Source organism: Miscanthus floridulus, chromosome 19 (assembly GCF_019320115.1).
Source record: "Miscanthus floridulus cultivar M001 chromosome 19, ASM1932011v1, whole genome shotgun sequence".
Taxonomy (NCBI): Eukaryota; Viridiplantae; Streptophyta; class Magnoliopsida; order Poales; family Poaceae; genus Miscanthus; species Miscanthus floridulus.
The window spans coordinates 86639021-86655663 of NC_089598.1; the positions used below are offsets into that span (position 1 = coordinate 86639021).

General features: G+C 48.5%; 2 protein-coding genes and 1 pseudogene across 2 annotated transcripts; 1 reads left to right on the forward strand and 2 right to left on the reverse strand.

Annotated features, from left to right (window-relative positions):
• The first annotated feature begins 1461 nt into the window (after positions 1–1461).
• Positions 1462–2733, forward strand: LOC136526311 (probable glucomannan 4-beta-mannosyltransferase 9; annotated as a pseudogene).
• A 7475-nt stretch (positions 2734–10208) lies between these two features.
• Positions 10209–11606, reverse strand: LOC136527026 (pentatricopeptide repeat-containing protein At4g16470-like). Its single transcript, XM_066519623.1, has one exon. The coding sequence runs from the start codon at positions 11604–11606 to the stop codon at positions 10209–10211; it is 1398 nt and encodes a 465-aa protein (XP_066375720.1).
• Positions 11607–11691: 85 nt separating this feature from the next.
• LOC136527025 (potassium transporter 10-like) lies at positions 11692–16355 on the reverse strand. The gene is made up of 9 exons (XM_066519622.1): positions 15939–16355; positions 15198–15744; positions 15037–15090; positions 13852–14112; positions 13712–13764; positions 13494–13617; positions 13141–13395; positions 12600–13006; positions 11692–12487 (listed from the first exon to the last, which is right to left on the reverse strand). Exons 1-9 carry the CDS (start codon positions 16005–16007, stop codon positions 11834–11836), a joined length of 2424 nt encoding a protein of 807 aa, XP_066375719.1. The 5' UTR covers positions 16008–16355; the 3' UTR covers positions 11692–11833.
• Between the last annotated feature and the right edge of the window lie 288 nt (positions 16356–16643).

The window sequence follows — 16643 nt, forward strand, 5'->3', positions numbered from 1 at the left end:
TTCCTAATACTTGATTTTTAGGAAAATCAGAAAAAATCTCTCTCCAAACAGTTCCTAATACATCCTCTTAATATTTAGGTATTTGGAAAAACTGAGCCAGTTCCACGTAACTTTACGCAACTATTGAGTCGCGCTGATGCGAGAGTGTTGCCCGTGCGCCTCCGTGCTAGCCCGCACCGCCGTGGGAGCCCTGCTCGCGCGCCTCCGCGCTGGCCCGCGCCGTCGTAGGAGCTCCCCGACCCGTCGCGCTGGCCTGTGCCGCCGCGCCTCCACTAGGGCCACGCTCGCCTTCCACGCGCCGCGCGTGCAGGCCGCGTGTCCGCCAAAGCCACGCTCGCCCGCCCGCGCCGTGCTCGCCGTTCGCAGGCCGCACAGTACGCGTTGCCATCCGCCCAGGACGTGCTGGCCGCGCCGCGCGTGCTCGCCGGCCGCCACCGTTGCGCTCGCTTGCGCCGCTGGCCCCGCGCTCACTGGCCGGCGCCGCCACGTGCGCCCGCTCGGCTGGCTACGCCGGTACTACGCGCGCTCGCCCGACGCAGCATGCGTTCTGCGTCTCTGTGGTTGGGAGAGAAGTACAGAACGAGTTGATGTGGCCATCTATGACTCGTTGTGCCCTGCCAAGGCTGGTTGTGGCCGGCTACTGATGATGTGCTTGTCCATCAGATGATGGTACAGACCGGCACGATTGTCTATTGGTTGTTGTTGTGCTTGTCTGCTGCTACTGGCCGGCTGCTACGCTTGTCTGCTGCTACTGACGGTGGCGGCGGCAGGGAGGTCATGACGTTAGGGGTTCGACGCGCCCTGTGACATCTGGCGACAGAAAAAAAAGCCGCAAAAAAATAGATGTGAGATCCAAATTTGATTTTTAAAAGTAATTTATTAGAAACTTTTGGAGATGGTTTTTTTTTCTTTCAATATCTTTAAAACTACAAGTTTTAGAAGGAAAAAATAGGGAACGATCCTCTATGTTTTCAGTCCGAGAAACCAGCTGGTAGATGATGGAATGGCCCGGTGAAAACAGGTCGATCGTCGATGGGTTCGCATGTGCTGTGTGAAAACAGGTCATGCATCAGCAATCTGTATCCACCGCAGGCACAGCCAAGCGAATCACAGTCACCAACGGTTAAAACCACCTGGCAGCGGCGCCACCCCTGCCCCCGCCGTTAAATCTCTCCTCGCTGCTTCGCATTCTGGTGCACCCTGCGGGAGCCGACAAAGCCCACCACCCCTCCCGCTTCCTCACCCTTTTATTCTCCATCCACGAGCAGTGGAGCAGGCACCGGCACCACCCCGGCGGCGCTGCGTTCCCGCCCGGCCACCCCCGCATTGCGAGGTGCTGTCCACGCCTGCTGCAGTGCTGCCACTGCCAGCTCTGTTATCTCGGAGCGGAGGAGATCGAGGAGACATGTTTACATAACATGTCTGCTGCTGCTGTTGCTGGGTCTTTCGTGAGCAGTGAACGCAGATGAATGCCTGATGGCGAGGATGCAGGAGATGTCCCTGGATTACCACTTCACAGTGGAGCAGGAGGTCGGCTCCTCCACCTACGCCTTCTTCGGCTTCAACGGTAAGCTCCGTCCGTCTCTTTCAACCTCTCTCTCACGCTCTTCATATGGCGGATTCTCTTGTGGGGCGGGGCGTTAACTCTTCACAGTGAAAAATGAGCTTCCAAGTACACTCAAAGCGTACCGATATCAGCAGCACAGATGGTCATGTGGACCGGCAAACTTATTTAGGAAAATGTTGATGGAGATCGTCAGAAACAAGGTGCCTTGTACAAAGCCTTTATTTATATAGGCGCGCGCGCGCACACACAGCCAATACTTGTTTCTAACAAGTTATTGATTTTCTTTCTTGCAGAAAGTGACACTTTGGAAGAAAATCCACGTCATCTACAACTTCTTCCTTGTGCGCAAGATCATAGCACACATTGTGACGTTTGTGTTTTACTGCATTGTTACCCCCGCGACAGTCTTGGTTCCTGAGGTTGAAATACCAAAGTGGGGTTCTGTCTATATCCCAACCATAATAACCCTTCTCAATGCGGTTGGCACTCCAAGGTACCAATCTTTTCATGAACTCTGTGATCCAATCAACTAATTGGTGTAATAAAAATCAACAATGCCTTACACACTGTGCTCTGAAGGTATGATCTGACATTTACCTAAAGATTAACATCAAAACCATTGGATGGTGCAGGTCAGTTCACTTAATCGTCTTCTGGATCCTGTTTGAGAATGTGATGTCGTTGCATAGAACAAAGGCCACTTTCATTGGCCTATTGGAGGCAGGCAGGGTGAACGAATGGGTGGTGACAGAAAAACTTGGTGATGCTCTGAGGATGAAAATGCCAGGCAAGGCATGTAAGAAGCCCCGCATAAGGATAGGAGATAGGTACATAACGAAGAATTGTCTTTTCTGATTCGTTTCTATTTTATTGGGCAAATGATTCGTCTATTTATACTCGCGGCTAAACTTTAATGTGGAATCGGGTTGCATATTATGGAGCTTGGTGTTGCAGCTTACCTCTTATTCTGTGGATGCTATGACATTGCATTTGGGAACAACCACTACTACATATTCCTATTCCTCCAATCCATCGCTTTCTTCATTGTCGGCATAGGCTATGTTGGAACATTCTCGTCCCCCACTCATAGCAGAATCATTCTGAGGCCCATACTGATTCATGATTGTCTTCAACTCCTTCCAGTTTCATGGTACATAAGCAGTTGATAGATAAGATCAAACAAACCTTGTCTTGTATGTAATGTTGTCAGGAAAAAAATACAGTGTAAAGGCACTGCCAGACAAGCCATAGATATAAATAGGTATGTGTTTGTGGAAGGAATGTGCTGTGCCCATGAGATTGGTGATGACAAGGAGACTGTTTCGAGTCTCCGCGTCACCGATGCAGAATCAGCAGTAGAAAAGGTAGCAAATTGTGAAAGTTTCATCATTTAATTTGCAAAAAGAAAAAAAAGAACCACCGTTTGTTCATTCGTTGTTGGCAAGTTTGTTGTGAGAACTGTTAGTTGATCTCCACCAATAGGCCCAGTCCTTATCTCTGCTCCCTGATCGGGGGAGCCCAACCCTAATCCGGTTGGTGGGCCCCTGTCGCACAGCACATATAAAAGGTAAGGTGGGGATCTGGGCTCGTCGAACGAGGTTGAACGGAGCCGCCACCCACCTACAAAGAAACCCTAATCTGATCCTAAAGAGTGCTGCCAGCGACGGGATGAGTCCGCCACTACCGCCGTCGTTCCACTGCCGGCCCCTCTGGACCACCACTGTACCTCGCCATCGAGCCAGAGCTGCCTCGACACCGGTGTCCGCGAGGTCACGACGCTATTGTCCAGGGCGGATCTACGGGTTACACACAGAGGTACCAATCCTACGATCCTAACAATGGCATCGGAGCCAAGGTTGCCTCTGTATCCCTAACCCTAACCGGGTAAAAGAAGAAAGAAAATCCACCGCCACCGCGCGGGGGGAAAAGATGATAGCACCGCTGTTCTACACCGGCGCACGGCAAGAACAGAAGAGATCCGTGTTCGGATCAAATAAAGAAAGGAAGGAAAGAAAAGAACAGGGGTCGGCACACGAACCCTAACCCTAACCCTAATCCCCACCTTCGGTTCGGAAAACAGAGATCAGTCCAAATCGGAGAAAGAAAAGGGGAAGAAGGGAAGAGATTCGGATGAACTCCGAAAAGGAAAAGAAATCAAAAGAAAATGAAACCCTAACCCTAATTTGTAACCCCATCCTAAATCGGGTTAATCCCAAGAGAAGAAGGGGAAGGGAAGAGATTCGGAACCCTAACCCCCTCATCCCAATCGGAATCGAACCCGAAAAGAAAAGAAACCCAAATCGGATGAAATCCGAGCACAAGAACCAAAGAAATGAAGAGGGGAAGGGGATAATCTCACAGATCTTGAATCAAACCAAAAGAAAACAAGAATAGGGTTCAATCGAACCCTAACCCAAGATCGGGTTCGGGAAAAGTGAAGAAAAGGAACATCCAAACCCTAGATCGGGTTTTTGGGATAGAGATGAAAACATGGTTTCAACTGGAAACCGAACCTCAAATCCGTGAAGACATCACGGGGTAGATAAACAGTAAAACCCTAAAGAGAAAAGAAACCCTAACCCTAACTATCCCCAATCGGTCGAATCTGAGAATAGAAAAAGAGAATCAAAACCGCAGGGGAAAGAAGGGGAAGGGGGTGGCTTACCTCGCCGCCGTGCAGCGTTGCTGTCATGCCGGCGCGCGGGGAAAAGTGGGCCGAACCCGGGTGAACTGTTCGCCGGGACAGGCCACAGGGGCGCCGCGGCCAGGCCACTCGACGGCGGCGTGCTCACCCGCTGGGGAGCGCGCACGCCGGCGAGGGGGCCGGCGACGGCGCCGGGGCTCGCTGCTTGCTCTCGCCGTCAAAGCTCGTCGCTCGGTTGCGACTGCGGTGCGCAAAGAGAGAAGAGAGCGGCGTAGATGGAGAGAGAAAGGAAAGAACCGAATGAACGCTAGGGTTTTGCTGACCGCGGCCGGAGGAGGTTTTTATTCGGCCGAGATGAAAGGATGGCCGTCGGATGAGATCTGACGGCGATGGAAGCACGGGCAGGCTTTCAACCTAGGCGGGCGCGAGCGGCAGGCCGCTTTGCCGGCCCAGGCCCAGGTTGCAGCCTGGGTCAGCGCGGCGCACGAGCGCGAGAGTGAAAGGCAATGGTGGGCCGGGCCACTGTGGCAGTTCCAGCCCAATCAAAGAACACTGAGAAAGAATCAATTAGTTTTTTTTTGTTTTTTCATTTTCTAGTAAAGTTTTTATTTCCTAGAAAATGAATTAATGGCTCAAAAAATAGAAAAAAGATATTTTACCTATGTGTAAAATTCAAGAAATTGAGTATATGTTTTCCGCTGCTAAAGAAAAGATATTCTCCAGTGATTTTGAACCGACATGATATTTAACTGGAGAAGAAAAGTTTTTCCAGTAAATGTTTATTTTGCTGGAAATTGATTAATGGATTAAAGGAAATAGAAAAATACAATTTTCCCTGTGGGTAAAATTCAAGAAAAGGAGAAGTTTTTCCGCGGCTAGAGAAATTGTTTATTCTCCAGTTAATTTGTACCAACGTGGTATTTAATTGGAGAAAAAGAGATTTTTTCCGCTGCTAAAGAAAATGTTGATTCTTCAGTTATTTTAAATCAATGTGGTATTTAATTGGAGAAAAAGAGTTTACATATGATTATGACGTTGTTGTTTTCTGACCAACGTTGTTAATAACAATATCGTAATGTTAATGATTTATGCATTAATTCTACTTCTGCCCAACGGTGATGTAGAATTAGTGTATAAGAACAGATATTAATTTTAGTGATTTATGTATTAATTCTACTTCTGCCCAACGGTGATGTAGAATTGTGTGTAAGAACAGTTGTGAAAGTTAAAAATTTATGCATTAATTCTATTTCTGCCCAACGGTGATGTAGAATTAGTGTATAAGAATAATTGTATGTTTTGATTTTGATCAACGTTGGAATCAAGGCATGCAAATGGTGTTGTTTTTATGTTAAGAAAAGTTTTGACCTGATTTTCATCTTGTCTAAGGTGGACTGGGTAGTCACCTCACCGTGTTCCACTGAGATTGTGGCACCAGTGAGGGAGACAAAAGAGAATGATGCCACTTGGGCAACTAAAGAAAGGGATTTTGAATCCCAAAAGATATCCTATGGCTTTTGAGCATAGGAAGTGGGTCACTGCAAACAAGAAATGTTTGGCTGTGATAAAGAACATGATTGAACCTGTAATTGTGGGCTCAATCCTAGAATGTGACACGGTCACCAGTACCTCGATAGAATAAAGAGTCAGTTCACTGGCTCTACAAAGACATATGCCACTTAGCTGATAAAGCAGCTGGTCACAGAGTGTTACTCTGGAAATTGTGGCATAAGAGAGCTCACGATGCGTTGTCGAAATTATGGCACTATCGTTCAGGCCATATTTCGAGGGGGGGAATGGAAAGACAAGTTAAGAATGATATTCTTCCTCCATTAGAGCTCTCAGTTTTAGAACAATGCAGAGAATGCATAAAAGGAAAATATGTAAAAAGAATTAAGAAAAGATGACAAACGAAGCGCAGGAATTCTACAGATTATTCACACAGACATCTGTGGTCAGTTTCCTGTAAAGAGTGTGGATGGTTATGATTCGTTCATAACATTCACATATGAGTACTCCCATTATGGCTATATTTATCCAATCAAATAAAGAAAAGATGTACTGGATAAAATCAAGATATTAAAGATTAAGATAGTCAGGTCTGACCGTAGGGGAGTACTGCGGTCGGCATACCATAAAAGAATGGCATAATAGCCCAGTATTCTATACCGGGTGAACCTCAGCAGAATAGAGTAGCTAAAAGAATCAATCGTACCCTGATGAATATGGTGGGCAGTATGATAAGTTACTCCATCTTACAGTTGAGCCTGTGGATGGAGGCGTTAAAAACCCCATTCATATTCTCAAAAGAGTAACAAGTAAATCGGTGCCCAAAACACCGTATGAGTTGTGGACAGAAAGTGTACCCTCACTAAACCACTTGCATGTGTGTGGGGGAGCCCTGCTGAGGCTAAAGTATTTAACCCAAACATTGGAAAGTTAGATCCCAAAACAGTAAGATGCCATTTCATTGGCAACACAGAAAAGTCAAAAGGTTTTCGTTTTCCACTGTCCAGAGAGATATACAAAGTTTGTGGAAATGAGACACGCTGTTTTCCTAGAGGATAAAAAGATGAGGGGGGAGAATGGTAGCTCGAGAAATTGTCCTTGAAGTGAAGCGGGTGTATGCGTCCACTCCAATGATTCATGAGCCATTTTTCTCACTACCTGCTATAGCTGCACCGACAGTGCTAGATACTGTGGCGCCAGCACCTGTTGTTATCCCACCTGTGGCAACAATGAATGACGATGAGGAACCTGGTCCTCAGGATCCTATAGAACCTATTGCCACACATGAGGGGGAGCAACAATATCCTCAAACGGAAGTTGTGTCAAGTGTGGAGGCCCCTAGAAGGTCTCAAAGAGTTAGAAAATCAGCTATTTCTGCTGATTATAAAGTGTATAACACTAAGGAATTTCAAATGGAGGATGATCCCACCTCATTTGAAGAAGCCATGAGAAGTGATCATTTATCAAAGTGGCTTGAGGCTATGGAAGATGAAATGAAATCAATGAATGTCAATAAAGTTTGGGATTTGGAAATAATTCCTAAAGGAGTCAAAACAGTAGGCTATAAATGGGTCTACAAGACTAAACATGACTCTCAAGAGAATATAGAGACATATAAAGTGTGACTTATGGCAAAAGGCTTTATGCAAAGAGAAGTGATTGATTATAATGAGACATTTTCTCCAGTCTCATGTAAAGTTTTCTTCAGAATCATAATGGCATTAGTGGCACATTACGATTGAGAATTACATCAGATGGATGTAAAGACGGCATTTCTCAACGAAGACTTGGAGGAAAATGTTTACATGGCACAACCAAAAGGTTTTGTCATGGAAGGAAAAGAACGAATGGGATGCCGCCTAAAGAAATCCATTTATGGATTAAAACAAGCTTCAAGACAGTGGTACTTGAAGTTTGATCAGTCAATAAAGAATTTTGGGTTTTAAAAGAGAATATAGAGGACAATTGTGTCTATGCAAAGTTTAAGAATGGGAAGTTTATCTTCCTTGTCCTGTATGTGGATGATATCTTACTTGCTAGTAGTGATGTCAGTCTACTACAGGAGACAAAGAAGTTTTGTCCTCAAAACTTGATATGAAAGATCTTGATGAAGCCTCGTTCGTTCTAGGGATCGAGATTCACCGAGATAGAAGAAAAATGGTATAATGACTGTCACAAAAGGCATACATAGAAATGATCTTAAAGAAATTCAGTATGCACAAATGTAGTCCCTCACCTGCTCCTATAGTTAAGGGCGACAGATATGGGGATTTTCAATGCCCTAAGAACCAATATGAGCTCAATTGATAAAGTGAAAGTGGTTCCATATGCTTCAGCTGTCGGAAGCTTGCAACATGCTCAAGTATGTATGCGCCCTGACTTGGCATTTGTTACCGGGTTTTACTTGGCAGATTCTAGAGCAATTCTGGAATAGAACACTGAAATTAGTAAAGAAAGTCTTGCATTATTTGCAAGGAACGAAAGGCCTCATGATGACATATAGAAGATTTGATTCACTCCACATGGTGGAATATTCAGATTCTGATTATGCGAGAGTGAATGCATATCCAGACGTGGATTTTCTATCATCTCGCAAAGGGGAGCTATTTCATGGAAAAGCTCAATGCGAACCGTCAGTACATCGTCCACAATGTATGACAGTTTGTAGCGTGTTATGAGGTAACGGGCAGGTAAACTTACTAAAGAAGTTTATACCCGGTTTGAAGGTGGTTGACGACATCTATAGACCACTTAAAGTCATACTGCGATTATAATCTGGCAGTACAGTATGCTCACAACATAAGTCAAGTGGTCCTGCCAAACACGTTGACATAGAGTATTATGTTGTGAAAGATAAAGTCCAGGATCAAGTCATAAGTCTTGAGCATATAAGTACAGAAAGGATGCTCGCGGATCCGCTTACAAAAGGCTTACCACCCAACATATTCAGAGGACATGGTGTTCAGAGAACATGTAGCTAGCATGGATTTAAGGGAAAGCCTATAAAATTCCTGGACAAAAGAAGGCCCAAAAGATAAGTATCTATTTCAGAACAGAGTAGTGAGTTGTAGCTGTTAAATCTATCGGCAATGGACTGTGACGATGAAATATGCTCTATGAGCTAATCTGTAATGGAATGAACAAAAGTAAATGATATGAAAGTGAAAGATGGAATGAGATCAAGGGGGAGAATGTTAGTTGATCTCCACCAATAGGCCCAACGGCCTATTGGACCCTTATCTCTGCTCCCTGATCGGGGGAGCCCAACCCTAATCCGGTTGGTGGGCCCCTGTCGCACAGCACATATAAAAGGTAAGGTAGGGATCAGGGCTCGTCGAACGAGGTTGAACGGAGCCGCCACCCACCTACAGAGAAACCCTAATCCGATCCTAAAGAGTGCTGCCAGCGACGGGATGAGTCCGCCACCACCGCCGTCGTTCCCCTGCCGGCCCCTCTGGACCACCACTGTACCTCGCCACCGAGCCGGAGCTACCTCGACACCGGTGTCCGCGAGGTCACGACGCTATTGTCTAGGGCGGATCTACGGGTTACACACAGAGATACCAATCCTACGATCCTAACAAGAACATGATAAAGTTGTACATGTTCTGTTGTCTCCTTTTACCCTTCTTTTTTCCCATGTTTATATCAACTGTAATAAACAATTTGTATTTTAAAAGGTTTCATTTCAGATCACTATGGTACAATAGAGAATAGATGTATCAGGGGAACTGACCTCTTTTGGTTTTCTTTCTGAGAGATCAACTGTTCTACATCTTAATGTCAAACTCCCAGAAGCTCAATAGATGAATCACTTGAGTTTTTCTTATTCACTCCGGATTTGGTCTGATCGTACTTCTTGTCAGTCAAGTCATGGACAGTTTGTCGGATTTGACTGAATCAATGATAAAGGGGATAAGAGGACTGAAGAAAACATATCAGTAGTGGACCTCCAAACCCTGACAATATCACAGCTCTGCAAGGATCATCCAATTCACAGCTCGATGTGATATTCGAAGCCTGCATGATTGGGAGACCTGAGCAGTTGATGCGATCTTGTGGTAGATGCTGCTTCTGAAAGCAAGGTAAAGATTCCTACTGAGTAGTGACTGACAGGCACAGAGCAAATGGCCAAAGAAAGATGGACCTGTACCTCGTAACATCCTGTCCTTTGCTCTGCTAACTTATTCCCCAGGTTATCTTTGTGGGCTTCCTCTACTCTTTCAGTTTTCATCAGGCTCTGGTACAGTGTAGCAAACCTGAAAGTCTTGCTCACTTGTAATTGTAAACTTCCTTCTGTCACGTACTTTTATATGGACAACAAGAATGAGCCGATAAACTTTTGGACTAAAACTGCTCAGACGAGAATGAGGCATTCAGATCATACTAGATGACAATTCTGTGCAGGATGTTTTTGCCACTTGCCAGAGAAGCGAGGCAATTCCATTTTGAATTGCAGCAGTCACCACGCAGACCATTGCATAGCGATCAACAATAACTGGCACCATCCACTGGTCGCACGGATTGCTCAGCGACGGCGGAGGCCAATGCATTGCAGACCTCATATATTGCCGAGTATTCGTCATGGTACGTGTCTCCGACGAGGAAAATGTGCTTCTCGCCCTGCACTTCGACGGAGCTCCAGGCACAATCCTTCTTTAAGCCGAGCGCCCTCATGGCCTCGTGCGCGCCAGCCATGCTATCCCACATCTCGCGGGCAGCGTACGTGTTCGCCAGGACCAGATACTTCCCGGCGTTTCCAGGCTGCAGCCGGAAGAACCGCCGCGCGGCGAGCTCGACAAGCTCCACGTCTCCACCGTGCTTTCTGCAGGCGCCTAGAATGGCGCCCCAGACCACGGAGTGCTCCTGGCAGTCCGGCAGGTTCTTGACGAGCTCGGAGGCGTCGTGTAGTCTGCCAACCCTCGCGAGCATGTCGACCACCGCCGCGTAGTGCGGGCCCCTTGGCGTGAGGCCGTAGTCAGACGACATCGAGGAGAAGCGCCTCAACCCCTCGTCCACGAGCCCGCCGTGCGCGCACGCCGAGAGCACGGCGAGGAACGTCACGTCGTTGGGACGGAGCCCATCCGCCGCCATCAGGTCGAAGAGCGCCAGCGCCTCGGCGACGCGCCCCTGCCGGCCGTGCCCGGAGATGACCGCGGTCCACATCGTGACGTTCCGCTCCGGCGCGGCCGCGAACACGCGGTGTGCGTCCTCGGGGCAGCTGCACTTGAGGTACATGTCCACGAGCGCGCTGTTGGCGAAGACGTTGCCGCCCACGTCCGACTTGACCGCGACGCTGTGCACGCGGCGGCCGTGCCCCAGCGCGGCCAGCCTCGCGCACGCGCACAGCACCGACGCGAACGTGAACTGGTCCGGCGCCAGCCCTTCCGCCCTCATCGCGGCGAACAGTTCCACGGCCCTCTCCTGCGACTCCGCGCCGCCGCCGCGCGCGCACCCGGAGATCATGGCGTTCCACGCGACGACGCTCCGCTGCGGCATTCCGTCGAACAGCTTCTGCGCGCAACCGAGGTCCCCGATCTTGGCGTAGAAGATGAGCAGCTTGGTGGTGATGTACGCGCTGCAGCGGAACCCAGTGGCGACCATGCGCGCGTGGATCCTCTTGCCGAGCCTCGCGTCCCTCCGGTTCACGCATTCTTGCAGCAGAAGCGCGTAGGTTCCAGCGCCGGGGCACACGGGACTCTGGCACAGGAGGCTCACGGCCTTGGACAGGTGCCCGGTGATGCACAGGGACTTCAACGTTCGTGCCAGGCCAGCAGAGCCCATGGTGTGACAGAATTGGAAATGGCACTCTTCTGATTCTTGGCTGATCTTATAATAGTTGAGAACTTCAGATTCATTTGATGTTTTGGCGATGGCAGAACTCATAAGAAGTTTTCTCCACCGAAGGAAAAAAAGAAATTTTGGTAGTCCTATTTACGACAGAAGCTGAAGGCCTAAGAAGGAAATCAAGTTGCATTTACAACGGCACTCACCAGCAGTTACTTGCAAAATCTAGCATATACAGCTGAAAACTTTTTTTTGTTTCATTTCCTCTTATCTTTTCCCGTTCCTATATTTCTCCCTCTCATCAGAGTTTCAGGGGTTCAGTCAGATCAGACATAGTACATCATGCCCACCTCCAGCGTGGAGGCGTGCGGGATGGAGACGGCGTAGTTGGGTCCTCGGCTGTTCCTCCGCAGGAAGTCGTAGCAGAAGTTGATCACGAACCGCCGGAGGAAGCTGGACCCGCTCTTCGCCTTCACGTGCGAGTGGCCCAGGATGAACGCCATGCCAGCCTCCCGCGCGTCGGACAGCTCCTGCAGCTCCTCCTGCACGCCAGCGTTCGGCTTCGGGCTCGCTGCCGGCAGCACGAACCGCACCCGCTTCTTGGGAACAACCACCGGGGTCGGCGACGGCGACTGTATCTCCCTGCTGGCCTGGGACGGGCCGACGGTCTTCTCCACTGTGGTGGCCTCTTCCTCGAGCATGCGGATGCTGTTGGAGCGGACGACCGCCATGTGCTGCTCCTCGTCGTCGAACTCAGGCATGCCATTCAACTTGGACGACCCTGACCGGATGAACTCCGCGACGCTGCACACTAGCTCCTTCTCGAACTCAATGTCATCCTTGTGGAAGTCGTGGTAGCCGTACCTGACGATGCACCGGTAGATTCTGTACTGCTTCGGGCCGATCCTTCCAACGAGGAACCGCTCTTCAGGCCGGACATGTGGTATTGGCACATTCTTGATGCACATAAATATGAGTACCTGGTCATCACCGACAATGGTCAATACTCAATAGCAGGGTAGACGTACTTCTGAATCCATGTCTGAATTTGGACAATGGAGTCATCAATTGGCTAAGAAGAATTGAGGCTACCTGGTGAAAGGCTGGTAAGTTGGTGACAAAATGCGAGAAGATAGCTGGGATGCCGGTTTCGAGCTCGGTGTGGATGAGGCCAATGCCGCGGACACGAACGATACCGAGGTTTGGGCTGAGACCAAGGAGCCAGTTGATGGAGACCTTGCTCTGGACGTCAAACTCATACTTCTTAATGGTGCCAAAGTGCCAGATGCACATTATCAAAATGAAGATTAAAGCAAGGACGATCGGGACCCAGGCTCCCTCCCTGAACTTGATGAGTGCGGCTGAGAAGTACAGTGCCTCAATGGTTCCGAAGAACACAATGAAGCCAATTGAAAGAAATATGCTCTTATGCCAGCACAAGACTATCACCAGGGACATCAGACACGTTGTGACCAGCATGACGGTTATAACAGCCAATCCTACATAAAAATAACAAGTAGATGTGAGATGGACAGCCATTACTACTCACTTTTAGTATGTATGATGATAGTTATCACCCGAGAAAATTCGTTAGTTTAAAGTCTATAATAAAAAGATATTAACATTGGCGTACCTGATGCATTCCCCAAGTGTTTTGTGTTCCTGAAACCAATGGTTACAGCTAAGCACAGTATCATCAGAATCCAATTGATCTCAGGGATGTATATTTGCCCGTGTACTTTGGCAGATGTATGAATTATCTTCACCCGAGGAAAGCAGCCCAGAGAAGTGCACTGCTTGATCATTGAGAATGTACCAGTGATGACAGCTTGGCTTCCCACAACTGCTGCAAGAATAGCAATTGCCATAACGGGCCACCTAATTCTCTCTGAAATGTTAAATTGTAAACATTAACAATCAGCACTGAGTCTGATATCATGATATTGTTCGCATCTCTGATGATAAGAACTGACGAGAATAACTTGCCTGGCACAGACACATAGAATCCAATCCTGTAGTCACCTTCCAAGATATGATGCTTACACAGATAAGCTGCTTGTCCCATGTATGCAAGGATCAATGCTGGATACACCATGCATGTAAAAGCAATCTGCCCAAGAAATTTTTATCAGAGAATAATTCGCCATATACTGCTTCTAGGATGGAATGCAGAAAAAGTTAGTTTGCAGCAAACATTTCTTCACCTGTATTGACAACTGGTTGAAATGCCCCAAATCAGCAAACATTGCTTCAGAACCTGAAAGAGCGAGAGGGTCACCTTGTAGTAAGAGACATTCCAAAGATCAAGGCAAAAGGTTCAGAAATGGTTTGCTGAGCACAGTACCAGTTACGCATAACAGTATTCCTCCCAGGGACATCCAACCTCCTCTCTGTGTCTTCCTCAAGAACTTGTACATGTAATACGGAGATAATGCTCGATATACAGTGGGTTCCCAGTGAATAATATTGTAAACACCGATCACGCTTATACATAGGAGCCATGTGATCACGACTGGAGCAAAAATGAAGCCAACCCGGTGTGTACCATAGTGTTGCAGTGCAAACAGGCAAACGAGTATGATACAGGCAATAGGAAGTTCCACATCTGCAGATTCACAATAGCAGAACTTCATACAGAGAAGGGACTTGGAACAAAACAGCACCTTATCGACACAAAAAGGAATCAGAATAAAGTCAAGTCATAATTAACTTGACAAAGGGAACATTATTAATTCAAAAGTCAAGAATAGGGTCCTTTGCCTCACAATTTAGACCTTGACAAATGTGAACTTCTTTCAGCACAGGTGGCCCTTTTTCCCCAGGTTCCTGAATCTTACTACGTGGTACCATCTTTCTTCCATCCCACTTTCATATACTAACATAACATAAATTTGGGTAGCATATCTTACTTGAGAACCATTATCCTTCCTCTTTGACGAGTAGTTCAGTTTAATACCTCTACCTACTATATCTTGAAACAAGGTGAGTAGTTTGAGTTCCATGTAACAGCATGAATGTTGACCAACAGTTCGATTTTGCTACACATGGAAACTGTCAGTATACATCAGTACTAAGAGATCGTCTTTTTTGATGATCTGTTCCTGTTCCTGGTCCCAGTCAAAGAATCAAAGACCTTCCACAGGATGAACTGTATACTCCACCACATCTTCTGATTAAACAGACATAACATGAGGTGATTGCGTTCAACAGTTCACACCCTGGCATTACAACTTCCGCGAACCAAATGCTTCAGTTACATGGCATCTGATTTGACCACCTTTTCCTATGAGAAACTCCAAATACCACAAATCCACTCTTGCCCCACATCTCACAGGTAAGAAGCAGTCGCTGAAACAAGACCGGGACGCAACACTAGGGAAATTGTATGATTGCATCACGAAACTTTGAGGTGGGCCCTGATTCATTTAACTAACAACTTGAATCGACGAACAGTACCTATAAAGCTACAAAGACAAATCTAGACTCAAGAAATACAAAATCAATAGAAGGGCAATGATTGGATCCTTACATTTATGATGTTCCTTCTCCATGGACAGCTCCAGCCCGGAGACCGCAGAGAACACTGCAACAGCAGAGCAGCATGTCAGAATCAGAACTAGACAGCACACCAACACAGCCCAAACAAGTCCAGAACAGCCCATCATCAGGCAAGGGCGATCGCGGACTCACCGGAGATGGCCGGCGTGAGCACGCCGTCGCCGATCACCATGCAGGTGCCCACCAGCGCCAGCACGAGCAGCACCCGCTGCAGGACCTTGTGCCGCTGCAGCAGCCTCCTGACGCTGGCGGCGGCGCCCCCGCCCAGCGTCGCAGCATTGCCGTTAGCCTTCTTGGTGCCACCGCCAGCTCCGTCCAAGAACTGGTCCTCGTCGCCGGCGGCGGTTCGTCCTGGCGGGAGGAGCGCGGCGCGCGCGTGGCGGCAGAGGAGGGAGTAGAGCGCGAAGGTGCCGCCCTCGCCGTGGTCGTCGGCGCGGAGGACGACGCAGACGTACTTGAGGAGCGGGACGAGCGTGAGCGTCCAGAAGACGAAGGAGAGCACGCCGAGGATCTCGTCGTTGCTCTCCGAGTGCTGGATGTCCTCCGCGAACGCCGCCTTGTACACGTACAGCGGCGACGTGCTGAGGTCGCCGTACACCACGCCGAGGCTCTGGTACGCCAGGCTCAGCGTCATCCGCCACGGCACCCCCTTCCGTCCTCCCCGCTTCTCCTCCTCCTCCTGCAGACGAGACGACACAGCGCAGCCACACAAACAAAAAGAAATCAGCACATTTCAGGACCAAGATCGCAAGAAAACCGACGGACATGGGCATTCCGAGATTCAAGAAAAACGGCGACGGCGAGAACATGAGCCGCCCCGACAAGATTGGACCTTTGAAACACCAGACAACTCCGGCCACCAGCCCACCATACCTCGTCTTCATAGGGAGGAGTGCCCGGCGGCGGCGGCGCCTCGGGATCCATGACAGGGGGGCTCTTCATCGCTGCCTCCACTGCCCGGTAACTCCGGTCTGCTCTTGTAACCGAAGAGAAGAAGAGGGACAGTTGTGAGGACTAGTGGGGGGAGTTGGGATTAGGTGAAGGTGACGGCGTCGCCCAGCGGGCACACCCGGGTTCTTGGTTTCTCGGGCGTTAGGAATTCGAGCAGGAGGCGTGAAGGGGATGTGATCCGGTGGGACAATTTTGGTCAAAGCAACGAAACAGGGGGGAGCTGCATTGGCGTGAGGGGCAACCAGGAGCCGCAGGGGCCAGGGGGTGGGGGACGGAGGAAGCGGAAGGAAGGAGACGAGAAGAGGTGCAGAGCGGAGAGAGAATATTAGGGGGTGGGGTGGCGAGTGAGTGGGACACGAAGAGAAGAGACGAGGGGGGCATAAAAGCAGGGGAGAAAGCAGCGGTTTTCCTTTTGTCAAAGGCCGTCGCTGGTTGCTTTGGTGTGGCCCTCCTCACGTCCTCAGCATTGCAAATGCTGGCTATTCATCAGAGGATATCCCATTCCTATATGCTAGTATATAGATAATATATATATCATCTAAAACAAATAATGGCTCCTTTAGAGAAACTCCAAGAGACTCGAGATCCTTTCTAATTACTAGAAAGAGTGATTTTAATAAAAAAATA